Source organism: Balaenoptera ricei, chromosome 12 (assembly GCF_028023285.1).
Source record: "Balaenoptera ricei isolate mBalRic1 chromosome 12, mBalRic1.hap2, whole genome shotgun sequence".
In the NCBI taxonomy this organism is placed as follows: Eukaryota; Metazoa; Chordata; class Mammalia; order Artiodactyla; family Balaenopteridae; genus Balaenoptera; species Balaenoptera ricei.
In genome coordinates, this window is record NC_082650.1 from 17,575,302 (window position 1) to 17,596,328 (window position 21,027).

The 21,027-nt window shown below is 43.4% G+C and overlaps 1 protein-coding gene across 6 annotated transcripts in view; it reads right to left on the bottom strand.

The window, feature by feature from the left end:
* Positions 1-21,027, bottom strand: part of SASH1 (SAM and SH3 domain containing 1) — a 308,428-nt gene that overhangs the window by 168,613 nt on the left and 118,788 nt on the right. For 2 of the 6 annotated variants that reach the window (XM_059941028.1, XM_059941029.1), the window contains exon 1: positions 19,981-20,169. The exons of 2 other annotated variants lie outside the window; for them this stretch is intronic. In XM_059941028.1, the coding sequence (XP_059797011.1) occupies positions 19,981-20,109 (129 nt within the window). In that variant the 5' untranslated portion in view covers positions 20,110-20,169. Of the gene's footprint in view, positions 1-19,980; positions 20,488-21,027 lie in introns of those variants that run through there. 2 more of the 6 variants (XM_059941032.1, XM_059941033.1) reach the window with 2 other exon arrangements.

Sequence of the window (21,027 nt, forward strand, 5' to 3'; positions counted from 1 at the left end):
CAGGAAAAAAGCTCTTCCCCTTATCATCAACAATCATTTGGACAGTGGGATCTGCCTCTTCCACGAGTGGATTCTACCACCACCACAGGGTCCGACGCGGGCGCCTGGTTTTCTCAAGCAGCTGAGAACAGTCCTGTCTACTCACGTGGGTCACTGAGCACTGGGAACTCCAGACGAACAACATCCTACAATAGTGACTGTGCAGCTTTTTGTCACTGTGCTTCCGGAGAGGAGCAATGAGGTCAACGTGAAAATATTTCAGCATGGGAAGGGGTAGAGGGAACACTGAAGGTCTTTTCTTAATTGATCAAATTAGAAATTTGAAATTTGGAAATTTCAAGAAAACTAAGCGGACTGATTTGGGCCGTAAGTTTAAAAAGTTAGCTGAAGGGACGTCCGTGGTGGCGCAGTGGTTAAGAATCCACCTGCCAATGCAGGGGACACGGGTTCAAGCCCTGGTCCCGGAAGATCCCACATGCCGTGGAGCGACTAAGCCCGTGCGCCACAACTACTGAGCCTGTGCTCTAGAGCCCGCGAGCCACAACTACTGAGCCCGTGAGCCACAACTACTGAAGCCTGCGTGCCTAGAGCCCGTGCTCTGCAACAAGAGAAGCCACCGCAATGAGAAGCCCGCGCACCACAACAAAGAGTAGCCCCCGCTGGCCGCAACTAGAGAAAGCTTGTGCGCAGCAACGAAGACCCGACGCAGCCAAAAATAAATAAACTAAAAAATAAATAAATTTTAAAATGCTGTGAATTCAGAACACAATGATAAAAAATTTATTAAAATAAAAGTTAGCTGAAGAGCGTACTCACACGGAGGCCACTCATCTTCTTTAGCTCCTCTACCCCAGACCCCCATCCCTTTCACCTGTGAGCCTCAGGCAGGATGCTAGCCTCCTCCCTTCTCTCATCCGCCCCGCCCCCTGCCCCCGAGAATCAGCAGCCCAGGCCCATCGTTTCTCCCAAACACATCTCTCAAATCCATTCCCTCCACGACCTTAGCTCCCTTCCTGTCACCCTAGCCCTTGCTGGATCAAGGCTGCGTCACTGTCACGGTGATGGCTGAGTCCAGCACCTCTGCTCTGCGGTACAGGCCACACTGCCTTCTAGGGGAAGTGAGGATTGTGGTCTACTCAAGAGGACATGGGCACGTGATCAAGACTGCCCAACTGGGTGCCCTTCTGGTCCTAATTAAATTTCCCAAGTGGACATTCTCACGGGAAAGAGCATGTCATGGTAGTCCAATCTGCTGGTTAGCTTTAAACTCTCCCTGTAAATCAGCTTAATGGCACTGGGTTTATCTGGATTTCCCATCCCCACCCTCACAACCCCGAACAATCTCCTTAGATGATCAGACAAAACACCTAAGTGTCATCCTCAGTTCTCTGTCCCCCTAACAACCAGCCCAAATTCAGAGGCTCTACCTCTAAGACCTATTCCACATCTGTCTACTTTTCTCCAGCACCAGCACTACAGTCTGGTCCAAGCCACTGCCACCTCATTATAATCCACTTTCCATAACACTGCCAGCGGTCTTTTAAAAACATAAGTTCATTTAAATGCTCCAATGGCTTCCAATCATGCTTAAAATAAAACCTGGGCTACGACTGATGTATTCTGGCCCGACTGTCTCCTTGACCCACTCAGATCTCCAGCAGTCACTAAGCAATAGCCTTACCAGCAGTCACTAAGCAATAGCCTTACCAGCAGTCACTAAGCAATAGCCTTATATGGGCCTTGTCTATGTTCCTAAAGTTCACCAAGTTCATTCTCATCTTGGGACCTTTGCAGCTGATGTTCTCTCTGCCTCGAGAAGTGCCCTCCCCCACGATACTCATTTCCAGCTCCTTCCTCGACCACCCTATTTAAATCTAGCCCCTCGGTAAACTGGATTACTTATTCCATCTTCAAAGAGCTGAGAGTTTTGTATAGAAGAGACTGCAGAAAAATAAATTATATAACATGTGTTTATATCCTGCCTTGTTTCACAGTGAATTTGAGGTGGCAATTCAAAATAAGTGATGAATACTTACACAAGTAAGGAAAGAGCCGTCCTTGGCCCAAACCTACATACCGGTCACGCTTTTACACAGGGTCTAGACATTTTAAGTCAGACACTTAGAGGCCTGCCATCACCTCCCCAAGTCTGGACAAAACGTCCAAGTAAATGAAATTCTTCTTGTGCCTTCTGAAGCTTTGTTCCTCCCAAGTATCCAACACTTTCTCGTGCTTACACCTTCTAACTAACTTCCGGGGCACGGCCTCTTCATTCTGGTAAACATCCCCTCCTCAGAAATTATCTTGGGACTTCCCTGGCGGTCCAGCGGTTGAGACTCCACGCTTCCACTGCAGGGGGCGCAGGTTTGATCCCTGGTTGGGGAACTAAGATCCCACAAAAGATTAAAACAAAAAATTATCTCTTTCTAGCCCCATCTCTTCTTCCACTGAAGCTCCCTTTAACAGAGCCACGTCAGCGAGGGGCAGCAAGATGGAGAAGGTGCTTAAGGAAAGTGAGGATACAGCGTTTGAATTCCTAATGAGAAGCGCAGGCATGGGGTGGAGCAGGGGCGACATCTACACTGTGACCACCCTCCTCAGCGTCTTGGTAGGGAGCGCCTGGGCCCCCCCAGCAGGTCTCAGTTAAAAATTAAAAAGGTAGTAAGAGTTCGATCCAACAAATAAAATGGCTAATAGGCCTCCTAAAGACTGTAAATGTCAAATGAGTGATACAAATAGTGGGTGCTAACGCATATTCAGAGAAGAAAAATACTGTTTTTGCCACATCACGAGATCTACTATAAAAAAACAGTCCAGAATTGTAAATTATAAACCAGTGAAGCATGACAGTCAGGAACTTGCCTGGTCAAAAGGGGACACGGTAAAATACTTGGAGAAAAGAGTTTTATAAATCGTAGAATGTGCTGTCTTTTATAATACAAGTATCCCTCGCTTTGCAAAAGTTCGCTTTACACCACTTGACGTTTACGAAAGACCTGCATTAGGCCCTGTTCTTGCTAACTGAAGGAAACCCAAAGAGGATTTCCACTTTTATGAAAACGGCAAAAAGGGTAATTTAAGATCAGTGTATGTTTTGCAGCGCACACCTCCTTCCCCGGGAACCACACTCAGTCTTCTCAGCCTCAAGACGCCATAGCTTTGAACTGGGTCTGATCATCTGTGCTTTAACCTCGATTTACAGTTGACCCTTGAACAACACACAACTGAACTGCATACATCCACTTACATGTGGATTCTTTTCAATTAATATAGTACCTGTATTTTTACTTTACAGATCTTTAAATTAACTAAATGTAGGGAAAAGTTTGTGTTCAACGAGAGATCACACTACATGGAATCAAAAGAACTAGGGTCTGAGTCCTGATTCCATCCCATTGCAGCTTCCTGCCCTTGGGTGAGTCATTTATCAATTCTTTTGTTTTTGAGGCAGAGATAGCAGTATGCAGATTTTCGTGGATTTTCGATGGGGGTAGGCGGGGGTCAGACCCCCTTACCACCGTGTTGTTCCAAGGTCAACAGATGTACTTCGTGCATCTGTTAGCAAGATGTATCCTAAGGCAACTGCTTCTTCACTTTACGCCATTTCAGCTTATGAAGTCTCAGGAACACTCTACTTTTGGATGGGAGGGTGGGTGATGGCGCCTGGGGTGGGGGATGGAGAGTTGGGGGGAGACCTCTACTAATATTGTATTGACTTCGTGTTTCATTGTTAGCATTCTGCAGTGTTTGCTGCTGTCAAAACTCTTGGGAACAATGCTATCACTCTATCCCTGTGTCAGCAAGCCCGTCAATCACAGACAAGAGCCACCAGCCAGAATTGACCCTCACCTTGACCAGGCACCAACAGAGATCTTCCTTTTGGCCTTAAGTCATTTCCTGCCCCAACTACAGCAATTTCTGGTTTTTTATTCTTCTTGAATATTGAATCACAAACTCTAAATGCGCTCAGGGCAGCCAACTTTTGCATCTTTAACTCCCACATTACATTAATGGGGTGTCTGATACCCTTTTTTACCCATTGCTGAGCTTGATTCCAGATTGCTGATTCTTCTGTCACTCCTTTAAGGGACTACACTCTGGTCCACGTGCTCACTCCACTGACTTCCCGAGGCCCCTTGGTGAGTCTGTTTCCAAAGGAAGGTGTGGCAGCTGGGGGCCATCTCTGAAAACTTCAGGAGCCCTCTTCCTTTGGGACCATGAATCATCTTCCTTCTCAGTCTCAACTTTAAAATTTTCCTTTTCCTCTGCAAATCAGAAGTTTCTTAATAGGATGTCTGCTGGGCTGTGTAATAGTCTCCAAAGGGAAGTGATGAAGGTTTTGGCTTGAATCACTGAACTAGAGTTGGAAAAGTAATCTATGGTAATGTACTATGGGGAGCAGTCCATTACCAGCAGGATGGGCTACAGATGATGTAGGAAATTTAATTTTCCTAACTATTCATTTTTATTGCACTTTACAAAAACAGTTCTCTGAAAGCATTTATTCTGAACAAATGGTGGGGATTAAAATTAATTTGTTCAGGGGTCTGAACCTTTTAGGATGAATATCCCACAAGATTTTAATTAAAATGTCCAGTAAAAAAAAAAAAAAAAAAATGTCCAGTAAAGAATCCACAGAGAATAAAACACACTACAAATTATTTCCATTTTCTCCATACCCTCTCTTACTTTCATTCCTAACTCTCAGCAATCCTGCAAGGAGTGGTTTCTGACTACTCAAATCTTACATCATAGCTAAGATACCTGTGGCATTCTACATTCAAAGACCAGGGGAATAAAATGGTACCAGGAGAAGCCTCAAGCAGAGGTTAATGTTTTCATCTAGAAACCCCTATCACTCCTTTCCTAATATAGTCCTTATGGAATACCATGATTCATCTCCCTCTTACTGGATTTGAAGGATGGAGGGCAGAAAATTCAAAGGGTGGCCCAAGGGTGAAAGAGTACAGCCTGATATTTACCGGCATCACCACCACCATTCCTTGGGGGCCATGTAGCCCCATCCCCCAAAGCCCTTTGCCAGATTCTCTGACCCTCCTCCCACCCCCAGCTTATTTGCCCCACCCTAGAAATCAGTTCAAGAAATCTAGCACCAATGGGACAATCTGTTTTGTCTCCACACCCTCTCCCAGCTTCTCTTCTGGGTAGTGGTTGAGATGGGGATGGGGGCAGGAGCAAGGAAGTGTTGTCCTCTTTGGAGGATTAGTTCAGTACTATCACTTCACAACAAAGATGCAAGGCCTTGTTAAGCCTCCATTTCCTTATCATCTCCGCCCATCCTCCCCTCACTTTCGTCTTTCTCTCTCTCTCTCTCTCTCTCTCTTTCTCGATAGATATAATACAGAGAGAGAGAAACAGTAATAATAATGGTGAGCAGAAGAGGGAAAAGCTGTAGGCACTGGCCTGAGGGCTTATTTGGGTGAGAAGATGGGACATAATGCGATTTCCCAAGTCCACTTCATTCCTGAGCTCATCAGATGAGAAATGCTGGACCATCACGAAGGAAACACTTCCCTCTACCTTCGTCCCTCTTGTTACTCCCTAGCACTTGGGAGAGGAATAGAGGAGTCAGTCTTCCTCATGCCTGGCGGAACCACCCAAAGCCAATAAGCGTTTGCTGCACAGATGTCTGTGCTGCCCTGGTCAGGTTCTCACTGCAGCTCACTGTTTACCTATCTTGTCAATTTTCCTTCTCCTCCTGGTCAAGGTATTGGTCCGTGCAAAGTACTAAAACTTTCCTGGAAAAAGTTCTGCTTTCTTTATACTTTCCTCCTTTTCCCAACAGCTGCTCCCCTGTAGAAAGAAGATAACAAAGCGCCCATCTATATCAGTTTTCTAGGACTGCTGTATTCCAAAGTACCAAAAACTGGGGTGACTTGAAACAGAAATGCATTGTCTCACAGTTCTAGAGGCTAGAAGTCCAAAATCAAGGTTTTAGCAGGGCTACGCTTCCTCTGCAACCTGTAGGGGAATCCTTCCGTGCCTCTTCCTAGCTTGTGGTGGTTTGCCAGCAATCTTTGGCATTCCGTGGCTTAATAGATGCATCACTCTAATCCTCCATATTCATATAGTTCTGTCTACATGTGTCTTCACGTCGTCTTCCCTCTGTGTATGCCTGTGTCTGTGTCCAAATTTCCACTTTGGATTAGGGGCCACTCTAACCACCTCCTTAACTTGATTAAATCTACAAAGATCCTATTTCCAAATACGGCTGCATTCTGAGATTAAGACTGAGGGTTAAGACTTTAAGGGACTTCCCTGGTGGCGCAGTGGGTAAGACTCCAAGCTCCCAATGCAGGGGGCCCAGGTTCGATCCCTGGTCAGGGAACTAGATCCCAAATGCATGCCACAACTAAGAGTTCACATGCCACAACTGGGGAGCCTGGGTACAGCAACTAAGGAGCCAGCGAGCCACAACCAAGGAGCCCGCCTGCGGCAACTAAGACCCAGCGCAACCTAATCAATTAATTAGTTAAGTTTAAAAAAGGCTTTAACACATCTTCTTTGGGGGGCTACAATTCAACCCATACCACTACCTCACAGAGTTATAGGGACAATGAAATGAGATAACGCATGGAAAGAGCTTAGTACAGTGTTTGGCACATAGTATATGATCAATCAGTCAATATCAGCTGCCAACAATACTATTTTTATTATTACTATTCTCTTTCTGCCCCATAGTATCTTTGCTAAAATGGCTTTATAAACAAGTCTTGATGGCAGTCACGTTTCAAAGAATATTCCAACTACTGCACAAAAATATAACCTCCAAATTCCTTGAGAAAAAAAAATAATTACAATGGGTGACTAGGTAGCAAACCACAGAATGTTCTTTGTTCTATCCACCGAGTTCTGAAGCTTCAAGGAAGCGTGGAATGTAGAGCTGCATAGGAATCAATACAGAAGTCCTCCAAAGAATCCGCTGACAACTGAATTTCTAAGTTCCTTTAGTTTGCAGAAAAAAATTTTTGATTCTATCCTGCACACTCTCCCTACATTGCCACAAAGAATATATGCTTATATTTTTTAAATAAAAGTCCCATCAAGGACAATAGATACACAAAGCGTTAGAAAACCATAAGCCAAAGAACCAATTAATTGACTGCTAATGGTCTAAGAAGTAGTGACTTAAAAATTAAGGAAAAAAGGTGATCGCCTTTAGTTTTAACAGATACTTCAGAATGTTGGCTCTATCCCTAGTTGTACAGCTGTGACTAACGTCACATCCAAGGCACTGCAGCAACACCAGCATGCTTTTCTCTGCACTAATAAAACTTGTTTTGATTTAGATCTTCAGGGGACACCAGAAGGTAGTGTGTCACTACCCCCAGCCCTCATTCATTTTGTTGTCATTTTTCTACCAAAACAACCTTTGGAGCTTCATCAGTCCCTGCTGCCAACTACATTGCCTAATTCAGTACTTACTTATCTTGACCTAACTAGCAAATTCAGGAATTTAAACCAGTCTTGCTTTGGCTTGTTCACTTGGTCTTCGGCTGATCCTTTGGAACCATCTGTAACCTAGCGCCCTTGAGCAACTCTTGTCCCAGATTTTCTTCTTTATATGTAAGGACTTGAAACAGAACACCCTTAGACTTGTCTGCAAGTAAGTCCACAGGCATACAAATGAAAGGTTTGCGTGTCTTTTTACAAATCTTGACTTTTTAAAAAAAATATGTAAACCTAGTGTCATAAAACCAAACTCTTTTGCAGCTTGCAAAACTTTTTGGCTGACAATAGGAGAGTCTGCTTTTCCCAGTGTTGTGAAAGTGGGCCTTCCTGTTTTCCACAGTAGAAGAACTGGAAGCCATGAGAACAAAAGTCTGGCTTTTCTAGAACTTGTGGCAAGCTGGTAACAATGAGACACCAGACGTTTGTGCTTCTCTCTGCCTCCTTGGAAGAGGTGAGCCTGCAAAGTCTTGGTGTTTGCCACACTGACCCACCCTATAGCATCCAAGACCCCAGGGACCAGGTAGCCTGGGTAGAAAATGGGAAAATCCAGACTAGGGATCACTTTCTGGCTTTACCCCCAAACTCTGCTCAAAAGATAGCAGAGCCCACATCCAGCTGGGTCTGGTCTACTTCGGAGGAGCATTTGAAAATACTTGCAAAGATATAACTTCAAAGTTTCACCTCTAATTAACAGATAAAATAGGTGAAAACTTAGAAGCCTAGAATTTACAGAAGCCAGAATCAACCAGAAATTGTTGAATTACAGGTATTGAAATATGGGCAGTGAAATGTCAGTGTGTTTGAAAAGGAAACCAGGAACCCTAGATTACTCACCAGGCTAGAGAATTGTCGCTGCCAACAAGGCTGGGTTTCTGGTAGCTATAAGGGCATTAAACCAGTCGATGCATGTAAAGGACACACCATGAAATGTAAGGAATTATATGCCGATGTAAGTATTATCATCTAATCTCTAGAGCAGCACTTCTTAAGAGTAAGGGATGTGACCTGCTGAAAATCTCTTGATGTCTAAGGAGTGTATTAGTTGTACTTGCCTCCCCTCCGGTTTCTATGGAAGCTCTTCCACCATGGAAGATAACCGGCTTTCTAAAGACACAAGCTCTGGAATGTGCAGTCTTTCGGTGATGTGACAAGCGGAAGAGTGCTTTGATATAGAATGTGGAGGTTACCAGCTGACATTCTGGTCTCTTGAAACAGTACATAGTTCTCTGCTAGTGCTGAAGTTACATCGTGTGGATTTCAGTGTATCTTTCATGTACCTTTTATGAATCATTTGACACCTATTTACTTTAATGCTCATCGCACAGCCTCAGTTTCATAATATCCTAATCAGGGCAAATCATTACCATGCACCAGTGTTATGAGGGGCTTTCATTAAGTCACCACCTGGGCACCACATGTTACGTAACTAGAAGCAAAATGCTGCAGAGGCATTAATGACCTTTCCCCGGTAGACTATGTCCTAAGGCTACACTTTTGTGGAACGTTTTCAATAAAACTGTATCTCATGATAAAATATGCTTTAAAAATGAAATGTCTTATCTTTCCAGCATCCAGTGTTCGTCTTTACAGACTTTCCCAAAGTTTCAAATTCCTTCATGTTTTCTACAGATGCATAGTGAAGTTACCCCCAAATTAAAATGTATATAAGTGGCATACTGCATAATAATAATAATTAATAATAATAATAATCTTTCTCAAACCACAAGCAATCCCATTTTCTATCATGTTCACACTAACATGTGTTTGCAGGTTGCTTTGGGCTCTGGTGGGGACACTACCGTATGACGCTTTTATAACTTCTTGATTGGAGACGGAAGATTCCTAATTAAGATGCAAAAATACAGAATGAATGTTTAGCAACCCTGACAAAAACATTGGTTAATTCAATAAAACCCTGGGAAAATATTTCACAAAAAAGTTCAAGATAATGAAAGTAGATTTAGTACATCTACATGAGCCCAGCATTCAAAAAATAAAATCATTAGTTAAGTGGATGCTTTCAATATTTTACATGTTTCTAAGAAGTCAACTATTAAAAAGATCTCATATTATTGTGCTACTTAGTCACAAGAGAACTGCAAATAGCAATCTGAACACAATTTAAACAGAAAATATGTTTTCATTACAAATACCTTCTTGCCTCCAGAAAACCGTGCCTATTCACAAGTTTCATACATTTTCTCTCGAGTATACAGATCATTTTTAACACCCGTTTCCTAACATGAAACCTGAAAGTGAATACTCTGAAGAGATTTATGCATTTGTTTTTAAATTGTGTATTCTAAAAAGGACATGTGACATACATTAAATCAATAGTTAATATCAATCCTAAATTGAACATGTGGAATCAGATCATCACTCCATTTGAAGATGAGAATGAAGGGAAATTAATTCATATTCCAACTAAAGGAGATTTAACCGTTAACAGCTAATAATAACGAACATTTATGATCTGCTTACCATATGCCATGCACAGTTCTAGTGATTTAATTAACCCAAACCCAAATAATGTGAGTGGCTATCATTCTCATTTTACTGATGAGGAAACCAAGACATAGAATGGTTAAGGAACTCACCCAGGTCACAGGTCCACTAAATGCTGAAGCCAGGATTTGAAGCCACTCTGAACTGCTTCCTTTGCTCTTAACTCCCTCACAAAATAACCTTTCAGTTTTCTAAGTTTTCTAAGAGGTGTTTAATCAATTTTTTTGTTTTTAAATGTTCTCATTCTGTTACCCGTCTCTTGATTAAAACAACAAAAAAATTTAATTATTATTTTCTTATTAAGACTTCATATTTTTAGCAGCTTAAGACTGACAGCAAAGTTGAAGGGAAGGTACAGAGATTTTCAATATATCTCCTACCCTCAAACAGGCATAGCCTCCCTCATTATCAATATCCCCCACTGTCATATTGTGACTTACAGGAGACAGATACTTGGTCTTCTTCCCAGCCCTGGTACAGGGCTCCCAACCCTTGGAATTTGGAGTGATAGGAGCATCTTTTGTCACTCATTAGGAATCCCTTCAGAGCACATCTGAGTTTATGCTAATGAGGCACACAGGCTGGGGCTCCTAGATAGCCTCAGGATGGAGGTGGTCACCAGGAAGACCAAGTAATTAGAGGGTAAGAACTTTCAGTCTCACCCCACCCTTACCCCCCAACCTCCTTGAAGGGAAGAGGGGCTGGAGACTGAGTTCAGTTACCAAAGGCCAATGATGTAATCAAGCATGCCTACATAATGAAGCCTCCATAAAAACCTAAAAGGACAGAGTTCAGAGAGCTTCTGGATTGGTGACCACGTGAAGATTCGGGGAGAGTGGTGCCCCAGAGAGTATGGAAGCTCCTCGCCCCTTCCCACCTACCTCACCCTAAGCAACTCTTCCATCTGGCTGTTCCTGAGTTATATCCCTTCATAACAAACCAGTAATCTAGTAAGTAAACTGGTTAATCTAACAAGTAAATTGGTTTCCTGAGTTCTGTGAGCTGATCTAGCAAATTAATGGAACCCTAGGGGGGATACAGGAACCTCCAATTTATAGCCAGTCGTTCAGAAGCACAAATAACAATCTGGACTTGCGACTGGCAACTGCAATAGGGACAGTCTTTGGGACTGAGCCCCTAACCTGTGGGATCTGACACTAGTAGATAGTGTCAGACATGAATTTAATTTGTGGCAAACTCCGTCAGTGTCCACTGAGAATTTGAGAATCGCTTGGTGGTGTTGAAATAAACCCATCGTACTCATTAGAGTGGAACCTTTGTTACAGCTGATGAACATACAGTGTCACAGCATAATCACCCCAAATCCAAAGTTTGCATTACGGTTCACTCTTGGTGTTGTACATCCATCTATCCATCATTATAAAAATCCCCTGTGCTCCACCTATTCATCCCTCCCTCCCTCCAACCCCTGATCTTTTCACTGTATCCACAGTTTTGCCTTTTCCAAAACATCATATAGTCAGAATAAAAAAACTTTTCAGGTGGGCTTCTTTCACTTAGTAGTATACATTTAGGGTTCTTCCACATTTGTTGATGGCTTGATGGTTCATTTCTTTTTAGCACTAAATAATATTCCACCACACTATATTTGTCCATTCATCTCCTGAAGGACCTCTTGGTTGCTTCCATGTTTTGGCAATTATGAATAAAGCTGCTATAAACAGCTGTGTGCAGGTTTTTGTGTGGACATAAGTTTTCACCTTCTGCGGGCAAATACCAAGGAGTGCAATTGCTGGACTGGATGGTAAAAATATGGCTTAGTTTTGTAAGAAAACGCCAAACTGTCTTCCAAAGTGGCTGTACCATTTTTCATTCTCACCAGCAATAAACAAGAGTTCCTGTTGCTCCACATCCTCTTCAGCATTTGGTGTTGTCAGTGTTCCAGATTTTGGCCATTGTTACAGGTGTGTAGGGGTATCTCGTTGTTTTGTTAAAAAAAAAATTTTTTTTAACCCTGTGCATATCCAAAAGAAGGACATCTGTAAAATTGTTAATGGTTTACCTTTAAGTGTGGCCTTTAAAATCCTCTGAAAATGGATGTAAGCCTATAGCGAAGATACTTATTCTTAAACTAGAATATTCCTTTCTTCTTTATAACAAATAACTTAATATTGAAACACCCTATTTTTAAGAGCGCCCAAACAAGCATAAAAACATTTTTTAGCTCTAGTGTGAAAAATGTATCGGTTGACAGCAAGTCTTAGGCAAAAGTACTCAAGTCCCCAAAATTAACTAGGATAAATTTTTAAAGTAACTAGGGCTCAGGATACATACTAAAATTTTTTTATTCTGTCCTTCAATGATACTTTTAGTTAAAATTACAATTATATGCATTTCTTTTTCTTTCCCTTGTAATTCCACTTTTAATTCTGCATGCCAGGACAGAAAATGAAGCCACAGCCACAACCAGGCACAGAGTGATGTGCAGACACACTGGACCTTCCTCACTCACTACTTGCTGTAAAACCAAACAAACAACGGATGAAGCAACAAAATAAACCATGAATCAAATCTACGTCAAAGACACCAAGGAGAGCCACAAATTTTCTCTATGGACACATGGAACAAAAGTCTAAAGAGCAGTCATTATAAACTCAAACGTATTCATGTTTTTCCCAATCAGCTTAGAAAGGTGAAAGACAATAGGAGATCTCTTCAGAAAAGAAAAAATTAGGGATTACAGAGAGGAAAAACTATCTTATTATCAAGCTTTTGTCTTCCAAGTCTCTAAGATACTCTAAGGCCTGGGTCTCCAATCTCCATGCGGGAGTCATCTCTATTACACGGCTTGACAAGCAAGAAAAAATACAAGCTAGGTTATCTCTATGAGGCATCTCAACTCATAGAGAATTAATGCTACCCAGTGAAACATCTTATGGAACAAAAGGTGGGACACTAGACAGCTGCCTAGGAGCAAAGCTAATGAGGAACAGACCCACAAATTTCAGGTCTCATTACCAAATTAAATTAATAAATAAATGAGCATACCATCTGAGAAATGACAAATCCAGGTCATCATAAAAATACATTTTATCTCAAACTTAGTCGAAAGGTTTGGTTAATTCTTTTAGTCTTAGTCTATACTCACTGGTATTAAATAGTACAGTTAATTCTTAGTCTTAGCCTCTATCCATCTAAATTCATTATTTTGAGAATAATTTTATTTCTACCATAAGCAAAGAATGTGTGTAAACCATGGGTAAGCACATCATATATCACAGTGGGATTATGATAGTTAAGTCTGAAGCATAAATTACTCTTAAAAAGAATACATTAAGTAAACTGCTAGTTATAGGTTTTTCTCTTATGTCCTTTGTAAAACTGAGCTACAGATTTGCTTATGGATCAATATGCCCAACTGAATATATCCCTCTATTTCACTGTTCTCTAGAATTAGCTTTTTTTTTTTTTTTTTAATTTTTGTCTGCGACGGGTCTTAGTTGTGGCATGCGGTACCTTTCATCCCTGCACGTGGGTTTAGTTGTCCCGCGCGGCATGTGGGATCTTAGTTCCTCGACCAAGAATCAAACCCACGTCCCCTGCATTGGAAGGCAGATTCTTTTTTTTTTTTTAAATTTTATTTATGTATTTATTATTTTTATTTTTGGCTGTGTTGGGTATTCGTTTCTGTGCGAGGGCTTTCTCCAGTTGCAGCGAGCGGGGACCACTCTTCATCGCGGTGCGCGGGCCTCTCACTATCGCGGCCTCTCCTGCTGCGGAGCACAGGCTCCAGACGCTCAGGCTCAGCAGCCGTGGCTCACGGGCCCAGCCGCTCCGTGGCACGTGGGATCCTCCCAGACCAGGGCTCGAACCCGCGTCCCCTGCATTGGCAGGCAGACTCTCAACCACTGCGCCACCAGGGAAGCCCGGAAGGCAGATTCTTAACCACTGCACCACCAGGGAAGTCCCTAGAAGTAGCTTTTAAAAGATGGTATTAAACATCATTTAGCTATAGCATTGTGTGTATACTGTTATAAATAATTCCCCTCTTTAAGGAACCAAATCATTTACTCCAGTATAGAGAGACAGGTAAGTAGATATGTGTACACATAGATGTGTCAAGATAGATACTTCTTCTTTAGAATGAAAAAAAAAAAAATCACAACACTACAACATGTCTAAAAATCTCTTGCATTAACCCAGCCTACTCTTGAGCTTAAAAGAATTTATCAAAAGTAAATTACCATGAGCAATCCTTGACTCCTTATAGAGTAAAATATGGGGACTAATAGAAGCCAGGTGATAGATAAACTGGTATGTTTCATAAACATTTAATCCAAGCTCTCATCTTCTCTTGCCTGGAGCACTGAAGTAGTCTTCTTCCAAATTCATCACCAATTCATCACCCCCAAAAGTCACTTTTCGAAAAAGTGATCATGACACATGTCAGTTTAAAATTCTGCAATGGCTTCTCACTGAAGTCTACAGAATGATTCCAGCTACTTCAGCACTCAGGACCTGGCACCCACCTCAGTGCTCTCTGCTCTCCCATCTTTCTTTCCCTTGGCTCTGCCCAGAAGGCCCTTCCTCTCTTCTTTCCTGCTTAGCCCTCACTGGGAAACACCTATCAGGTAAAGCCTACTCACTGCCAGGGCCCAAACTGAAAGGCATTTCTGGGACAGGGCTTCCTGCACCAGCACCACCGCCAACCCTCCCCAACTCTGTGCTCTTTGGGGCGATCTGCACACTACACCGCAGGACTGGGTATTTAGGGGAGGGACAGTGGATGCTGTTTTTCCTACAGAACTACTGTCTTTCTGGAAGTCAGGGGCATGTGCGGCTAGTACTTAGCTCAATAGCTTAAGCAAAAAAGATTGACAGTCAATAGATGTCTCGATAGAGATGTGAAAGAATGAACTATAAAACTGCAACTAGGAGTTAATTTCCAGGAAATAACACATGATCCAAATCCCAGCTCCTGTTTACTGTCTGTGTGATTCAGGACATGCACGTTTACCTCTCCACTGTAAAATGGGGACAATAATGCTCACTGGTCACAGTGAGAGGACCAATTAAGGTAAGTTTGGGATGGGCCCCCGAACAGCACCAGGACTCAGCCCCTGTGAGCACTGCCTTCCCCTCCCCACGTTGCTGCACTCTATCATTGGAAGTTGAGAGTCAACGATGGTGAACAAGGAGGCAGAACAAGCCAGGTGGAAGAGGGAAGGGTTACAGGGTAGAGAGCGGCAAATGAAAGCAGGATGCGGGAAGATGGGGAGCATGAACTGTCGCTTTAGTGCAGAGGCCTCTTTTTAGCTTTTTTTTTTTTTTTTTTTGGCTGCGCCTTAGGGCATGTGGTATCTTAGTTCCCCTACGGCCAGACGGCCAAACCCGTGCCCCCTGCATTGTGAGCACGGCGTCTTAACCACTGGACAGCCAGGGAAGTCCCAGAGCCTCTTTTGACAGCAAATTAAGGACCCCAGCCAGAACCGTAGACTTAACTTTGGCAAAGAAGTGAAATCGGGAGGTCTGAGTTCTGGTTCCTACGCTGCTGCCTCAAGCCCTTCCGTCCCTCCTCTCTAAATGAGGGAGTTGAGGACTCACTTCCAAGGTCTCTTCAGTCAGTGTCTTCCGCTACATCACCCTGCAATTTCTCTACTTATATAAAAGCCATAGGCTTTCAGCTGGCTACCAGGGACAAAAAAATCAAGATGAAGTCAGAATATTGGAAACTGGGGCTGACTCTCAGATTCCAAGACCTAAAAAATTAAGTCATTAGCTGAAGGGCTTACCTAAGACACCACCCAGAGAATATGTAAATTACACACTGGTCTGTACAAAGGAGTTTGCATTTTAAAAGCCCTCTAGGGATCTCACTGACACCTCCCCTCCCCTACACTTTGCCCAAAAATACAGAGCAAAAGGAGGGTCTTTTAAGGAAGAGGACTTCAGTAAACAGCAAGACAGAATGAACCTAGCCCTAAACTTAAACAGAATGAACCTAGCCAATAACTTAACCTAAAGATAAACTTAACAGATAAACCTACTACATTCTTTTCTGTAGCCTGAATAGGAATTAAGAGTAGGGGAAGGTCCTCCATGTAGAGTTTGTCTACACAATGGATATTTTCTAAGCATTGCTAGGAAATGGGTGTAAATTGTAGGAACATAGCAGGGAAATGTAAGGTTTGGGGGAGGTGCATCTTGCAGGATCCTGCAAACAATAGTCACTCACTAACTCCCTTCCTCTCCCTTCCCAGTGAGAACAAGTAGCTTTAAAGGCCTGATTCTGCGTTTAAGAAGTCCTCGAGTTCTGGAGGAAAAATTTATGAACCATCACAAGTTACCAAATGGATACTTGGTGCTGAAAACATGGTCTACCTCATCTGATAACCTCAGCAATTCCTACTCTTAAAAAAAACCTACTCTCCCCCACCCCAAAAAAGAAAAAGGAATGCTTTGTCTGCAACCAGGGAGTAAAGATAAAAGAGTAGAATCCCATAGGATTCTAACTTGTTCTGCACTTCTCAACAAAAGTCTAAGCATGTCATCGTGAAAGGTGACAGGCTTTGAAAACCCAGGCAGACCACACGTTGCCGAGTTAGAGAACAGAATAGCGTATTTCGCAAGAAGGCCACGGTTTAATTGCTCAGGGTTTACAAACATTTCGCAATTTGCCATTACATTTTCAGTGGAAGTGCCAGGATTTAAATATGCATGACGCAACTGTCCAAGTGGTAGCTTTGGCATAAGCAGAATTTATTAAAGTCTTCATAAATGCGCCCCATTATAGGCGGGGCATGAGTCTTTACAGAACTGTATTTTGAAGTGGCTCCTGCATTTAAGAGTACATACTTTTTTCCTTTTTCACTCAATAAAAGCACATTCTCAGCACCCAGTAAGTCCCAAGCCCTGCAGGTAGAAGAATGAATGAAATACAGACCATGCCCTCCAGGCCCTCACATTGATAGTGGTTTTGTAAACTCATTTTCTCTTAACTCTCTATTTACATATTCACTTGTTAGCATTTTATTCATTCCAACACACTCAAACATTTTCATGCCATAAATTATACTATTACTTCTCTAAATAAGCGTTTTGTTAGCAATTATATAAGAGCAACTGATTGGTGCTGAACTGGGCAGGACTGAATTAATTTAAATGTAAAATGTGTCCCAATGAATTCAAACAACCATCCTGTATTTACCGAGATCAATGCCTCTGGGGCAACACTCTCCCTCTTCCCCGGGTTAGAACCAACAAAATCCAAGGGGGAAGGGGTGCCGAGGGCTTCTCGCTGTACTGCACCTTCGGGAAAGAGGGGCTGTGCTCATTCATTTAGAAAAAGTTTTAACCTAATAAGCTTTGAAGTTTACATTTTTACACTAAGAAGAATCTAAGAAATAAAGTAGCAACTGTGCCTGAAATCTGCTAAGTATGATGTCTGGATGTATAATTCCCGTACTACCTCTACTCTCCTAATCTTCCAAATAGCATTTGCCTAAAATGACTGGATGTCATTACACTTCTACCAAGTTGATCTGGGATAGTTAACTACAGAGCATCACGGCATCAGGCTCTTGACTGGTGGAGGTCAGAGAACTGGGGCGCAGTCTGACATTGCCACTAACAATGTGTATGTGCCAGGGATCAAGTCACGTCAACCTGTCTAGGCTGACAGATGATTGCAAAATGCCATATTTTAAATACAAAATGAATGAAATGGTGTCTTTTATCTCCGTAAGAACAGAGAAAGTCAGCTGTCAGTTTTGTGTCTTGATACATTCTTCTGAAGATATAGTTTCTTATAAACACTTGGAGGGCAGCTTTCTAAAAGCAGAATAAAGATCCTTTTCCCCTGGTGACTTCTTAGAGGCACGTACAAAGGACAGCAGGTAATCTATGTCCTTTGTCTACTTTTTCACTAACGAACAATCTTGATGCCCAAGACTTAAAGCAAAATAAGACCTTATAAAAGATGGGAAAACACGGGTGAACACTACCTGTTTGGGACCATCTTTACTGTCCTGTAAGTCTTTACTGTCCTTTACTGTCCTGTCCCTGTTTGGGACAGTCTTTCAGCCTCACACCGAACTATTAGCTCTGTAAGAAGCACATATTTTCTTTTCTCCTGCATTTGCCTTTTGAATAACAGGTTTGGGCTTCTTGAGCCCCACCCCATCTTCTAACTCAGCCAAAGAACACTCTGCTACAACTGACCCAACAGCGCTGGAATCTGCCAGGGAAGGGAAAGCAAATCTTCAGAAGGTGGTCCATGCCACCCCGGCCCCCAAACGACCCTGAGCCCACACTTCAGTTCAAGAGAGCATCTCTAACCCTTCCCTCCCCAGCCCACAGCCTAGTAAGGGATGCAATGTGATGTCATCAAGCCCATTTTCTCAGTGCCTGAAAGTTTACAGAGTGAGACCTGAGCAAGAAATAACAAGATAAGCTTCCTGCTTGATAAACTTAAAAAACAATCTATCAATCACCACAACTTTTATATATGTTCATCGGGTTTTCTGGAATTTCACTGAAGGCCCATATTCATCAGTAATGTTCAGAAAATGCAAAAAGCGTTAACTTAAAAATTTTTTAAATATGTATTTTTTAAACATTGGAGAGTCCTTCTGAGATGGCCCACACTCTATCGAGTGTGTATCTCCCTGAATAAATCTGCTTTCAAAAAATAAATTAATTAAAATATCGGAGAGTGAGACGAGCAGATAGAAATCTTTGACCAACCTTCCCTGGCTCTCTATACAGGAATAATCATAAATACCAAAGGACACCTGAAAATGGAATAACTGGGACTTTAGGATGTCTGGAAAGTTGAGACACAAGATCATTTGCAAGAAAAAAAAATAGAAAGAGAGCTATTATTTATTAAGCACCTACTATGTATCAGTATGGAGCACTAGCTATATATCAGCTTAGCTAAATCTCAGAAAACCTAAGAAGCAAATCTTTGCTTCACTTTTCAGGTGATGAAATAGAAGGTCAGTGGAGTTGGGTACCTTGGCCAAGATCATGCAGTCAGTCAATGGGAGGGCTGGGATTTGAATCCAGGCTAACTCACTCCAAAGTCCAAGAGCTTAATTACGGTGCTAAAAATGGTTTCATCATTACCAAAGAAGAGTTTTCTATAAACTACACCTCCTCCAATTTAAAAAAAAAAAAAAACTCCAAGTAAATCTAGAGCCTCTTCCAATGATCTACACAACTCCCAATTCCGAATCTTTCCATTGAAATTGACTTTTTCATGTGTGGAGTAAGATGTCTGACTGTAAGAACCCCACCCATCTGATTCCAGTCTACCTGCCTACCTATAGCTCCACCAAAGCAAATCTACTCATTCCTCAAGGCGCTGAACCCTGAACAAGTTAAACCTTCATCCTCCATGCCTAAAAACTATTTTTCATAAATTATGCCAAACCCACAGGCGGGTTTAGTTACTGGACATTTCAAAATGCATGACAATACAGATTTAGAAAAATAAGTCTTATTGTTTTTAGTCCCAAACACATAACAACAAATATCCTGTAATTCTACAAGTTGAAAAACTGCAAACAAAGTAAACTTTCCTGTGGTTCTGAGTAAGGAGATAATTGTTTTCCTCTCCTGGTCAGACAACACATGGTGAAGAGATAAACATCAGTAACATCAGCCTCTTCCCAAATCCAACTGTGGAAGCACATCAGCCAAACAGTATTTATTTACATCTATTCTTTGAAGGACTCTGTCTTTTCCACACCAACTTCTCAGCAGGTGTCCCAGATTAAACTGTGGAATATCATACCCGATTGTTTAAAAAATATATCTTTGATGTGATCTGTGGCTGGTTATCTTTTTAATTAGGGTTTGAAATCCTAAACCGTGTGTATTTAACCCCCTAAGAGCTAGAGCCGGAGAAGGACGACCCCGAGGGGTGGGCTTGTCGAGTCCGCGAGCGCGAAGGGAGCGCCGGGGCGCCGGGGGGCTGCCTGCTCCCGGGTCCCGCGACCCGCCCTCCCCGCGCCTCCGCTTCTCCAGGTAACTCACCAGGATGCCCATCACGTCGGTCCAGAGCCGGGAGAACGCCTCCGGCAGACCAGCGCCCGCCTCAGGCTCCGGCGCGGGCTCAGCTTCGGGCTCGGGCGCCGCGCCGGCGGCTCCCGCGTCCTCCTCCATGGCCGGGTCCCCGGGGCGCCCTGGCCCCGCAGCCGTGCGCGCCCGGTCCCCGGCGCCGGTCCCCGCCCGCTGCGTCACCACCGAGCCGCGCCTCCGCGCCGCATCCCCCACGGCCCCGGCCTCCGACCCGGCGGGGGCCCCCGGCAGGCGCCCGCACCTCGGCTCTCGGTGGCGACGGGCCGCGCGGCTGACAGGTCCAGAAACTTTCCCAGCCCGGCTCGGCTCGGCTCGGCTCGGCTCGGCTCGGCACGGCTCGGCTCGGCAACCCGGTAGCAGGAGGCAAAGTTCGCACCACCGAGTTTTACGGCGGGGAATTCTGGCAGCCCAGAAGCAATGCAAGCCGGAGCAAAGGCGTCTCTTCCTGTGACGGGGACAGACTAACTAGGCACGAGACTCATTTCTTCCAGCAAGTCTGGGCAGGGCCCCGCGGGGTGACCGCGGCGCCTCTGGAACTTGGAGGGTACTTCCCGGGCCCCCTCTCTTCAAAATGAGCTCTTCCAGCTCCACATGACTCTCTCCCCTTGATGCTAAAGAAAGCGTTTAGCAACAAAAGGTGCTCTGATGTCAGGCTCTTTGCATGGAAATGAGCCACAGACAGGAGAACAAATCGCCTGTTGAAAGAGCGGCCGCGCTGCTGTCTCCCGCCTGCACAAGTTTCCAATCACGCTATTCACTGAAACAGTTTTGGTCACAGAAACTCGAGAAAGTTAATCTTTAAGCTGCTCCTGCCGAAGGAGTTCCCAAATAGTGTAGTTACCCCGCACACCTCGCCCCTCCTGAAGTCAAGCGACCTCAGGAATTACAGCTCCGCCTCTGGCAGCCGAGACTTGGAAAAACAAGTGTGAAAGCTTGGGCACGAGCCATTGTTTGTATCTTGTTTATTACAAGGGGGGACATTTTGGTTCCTGGGCGCCCACA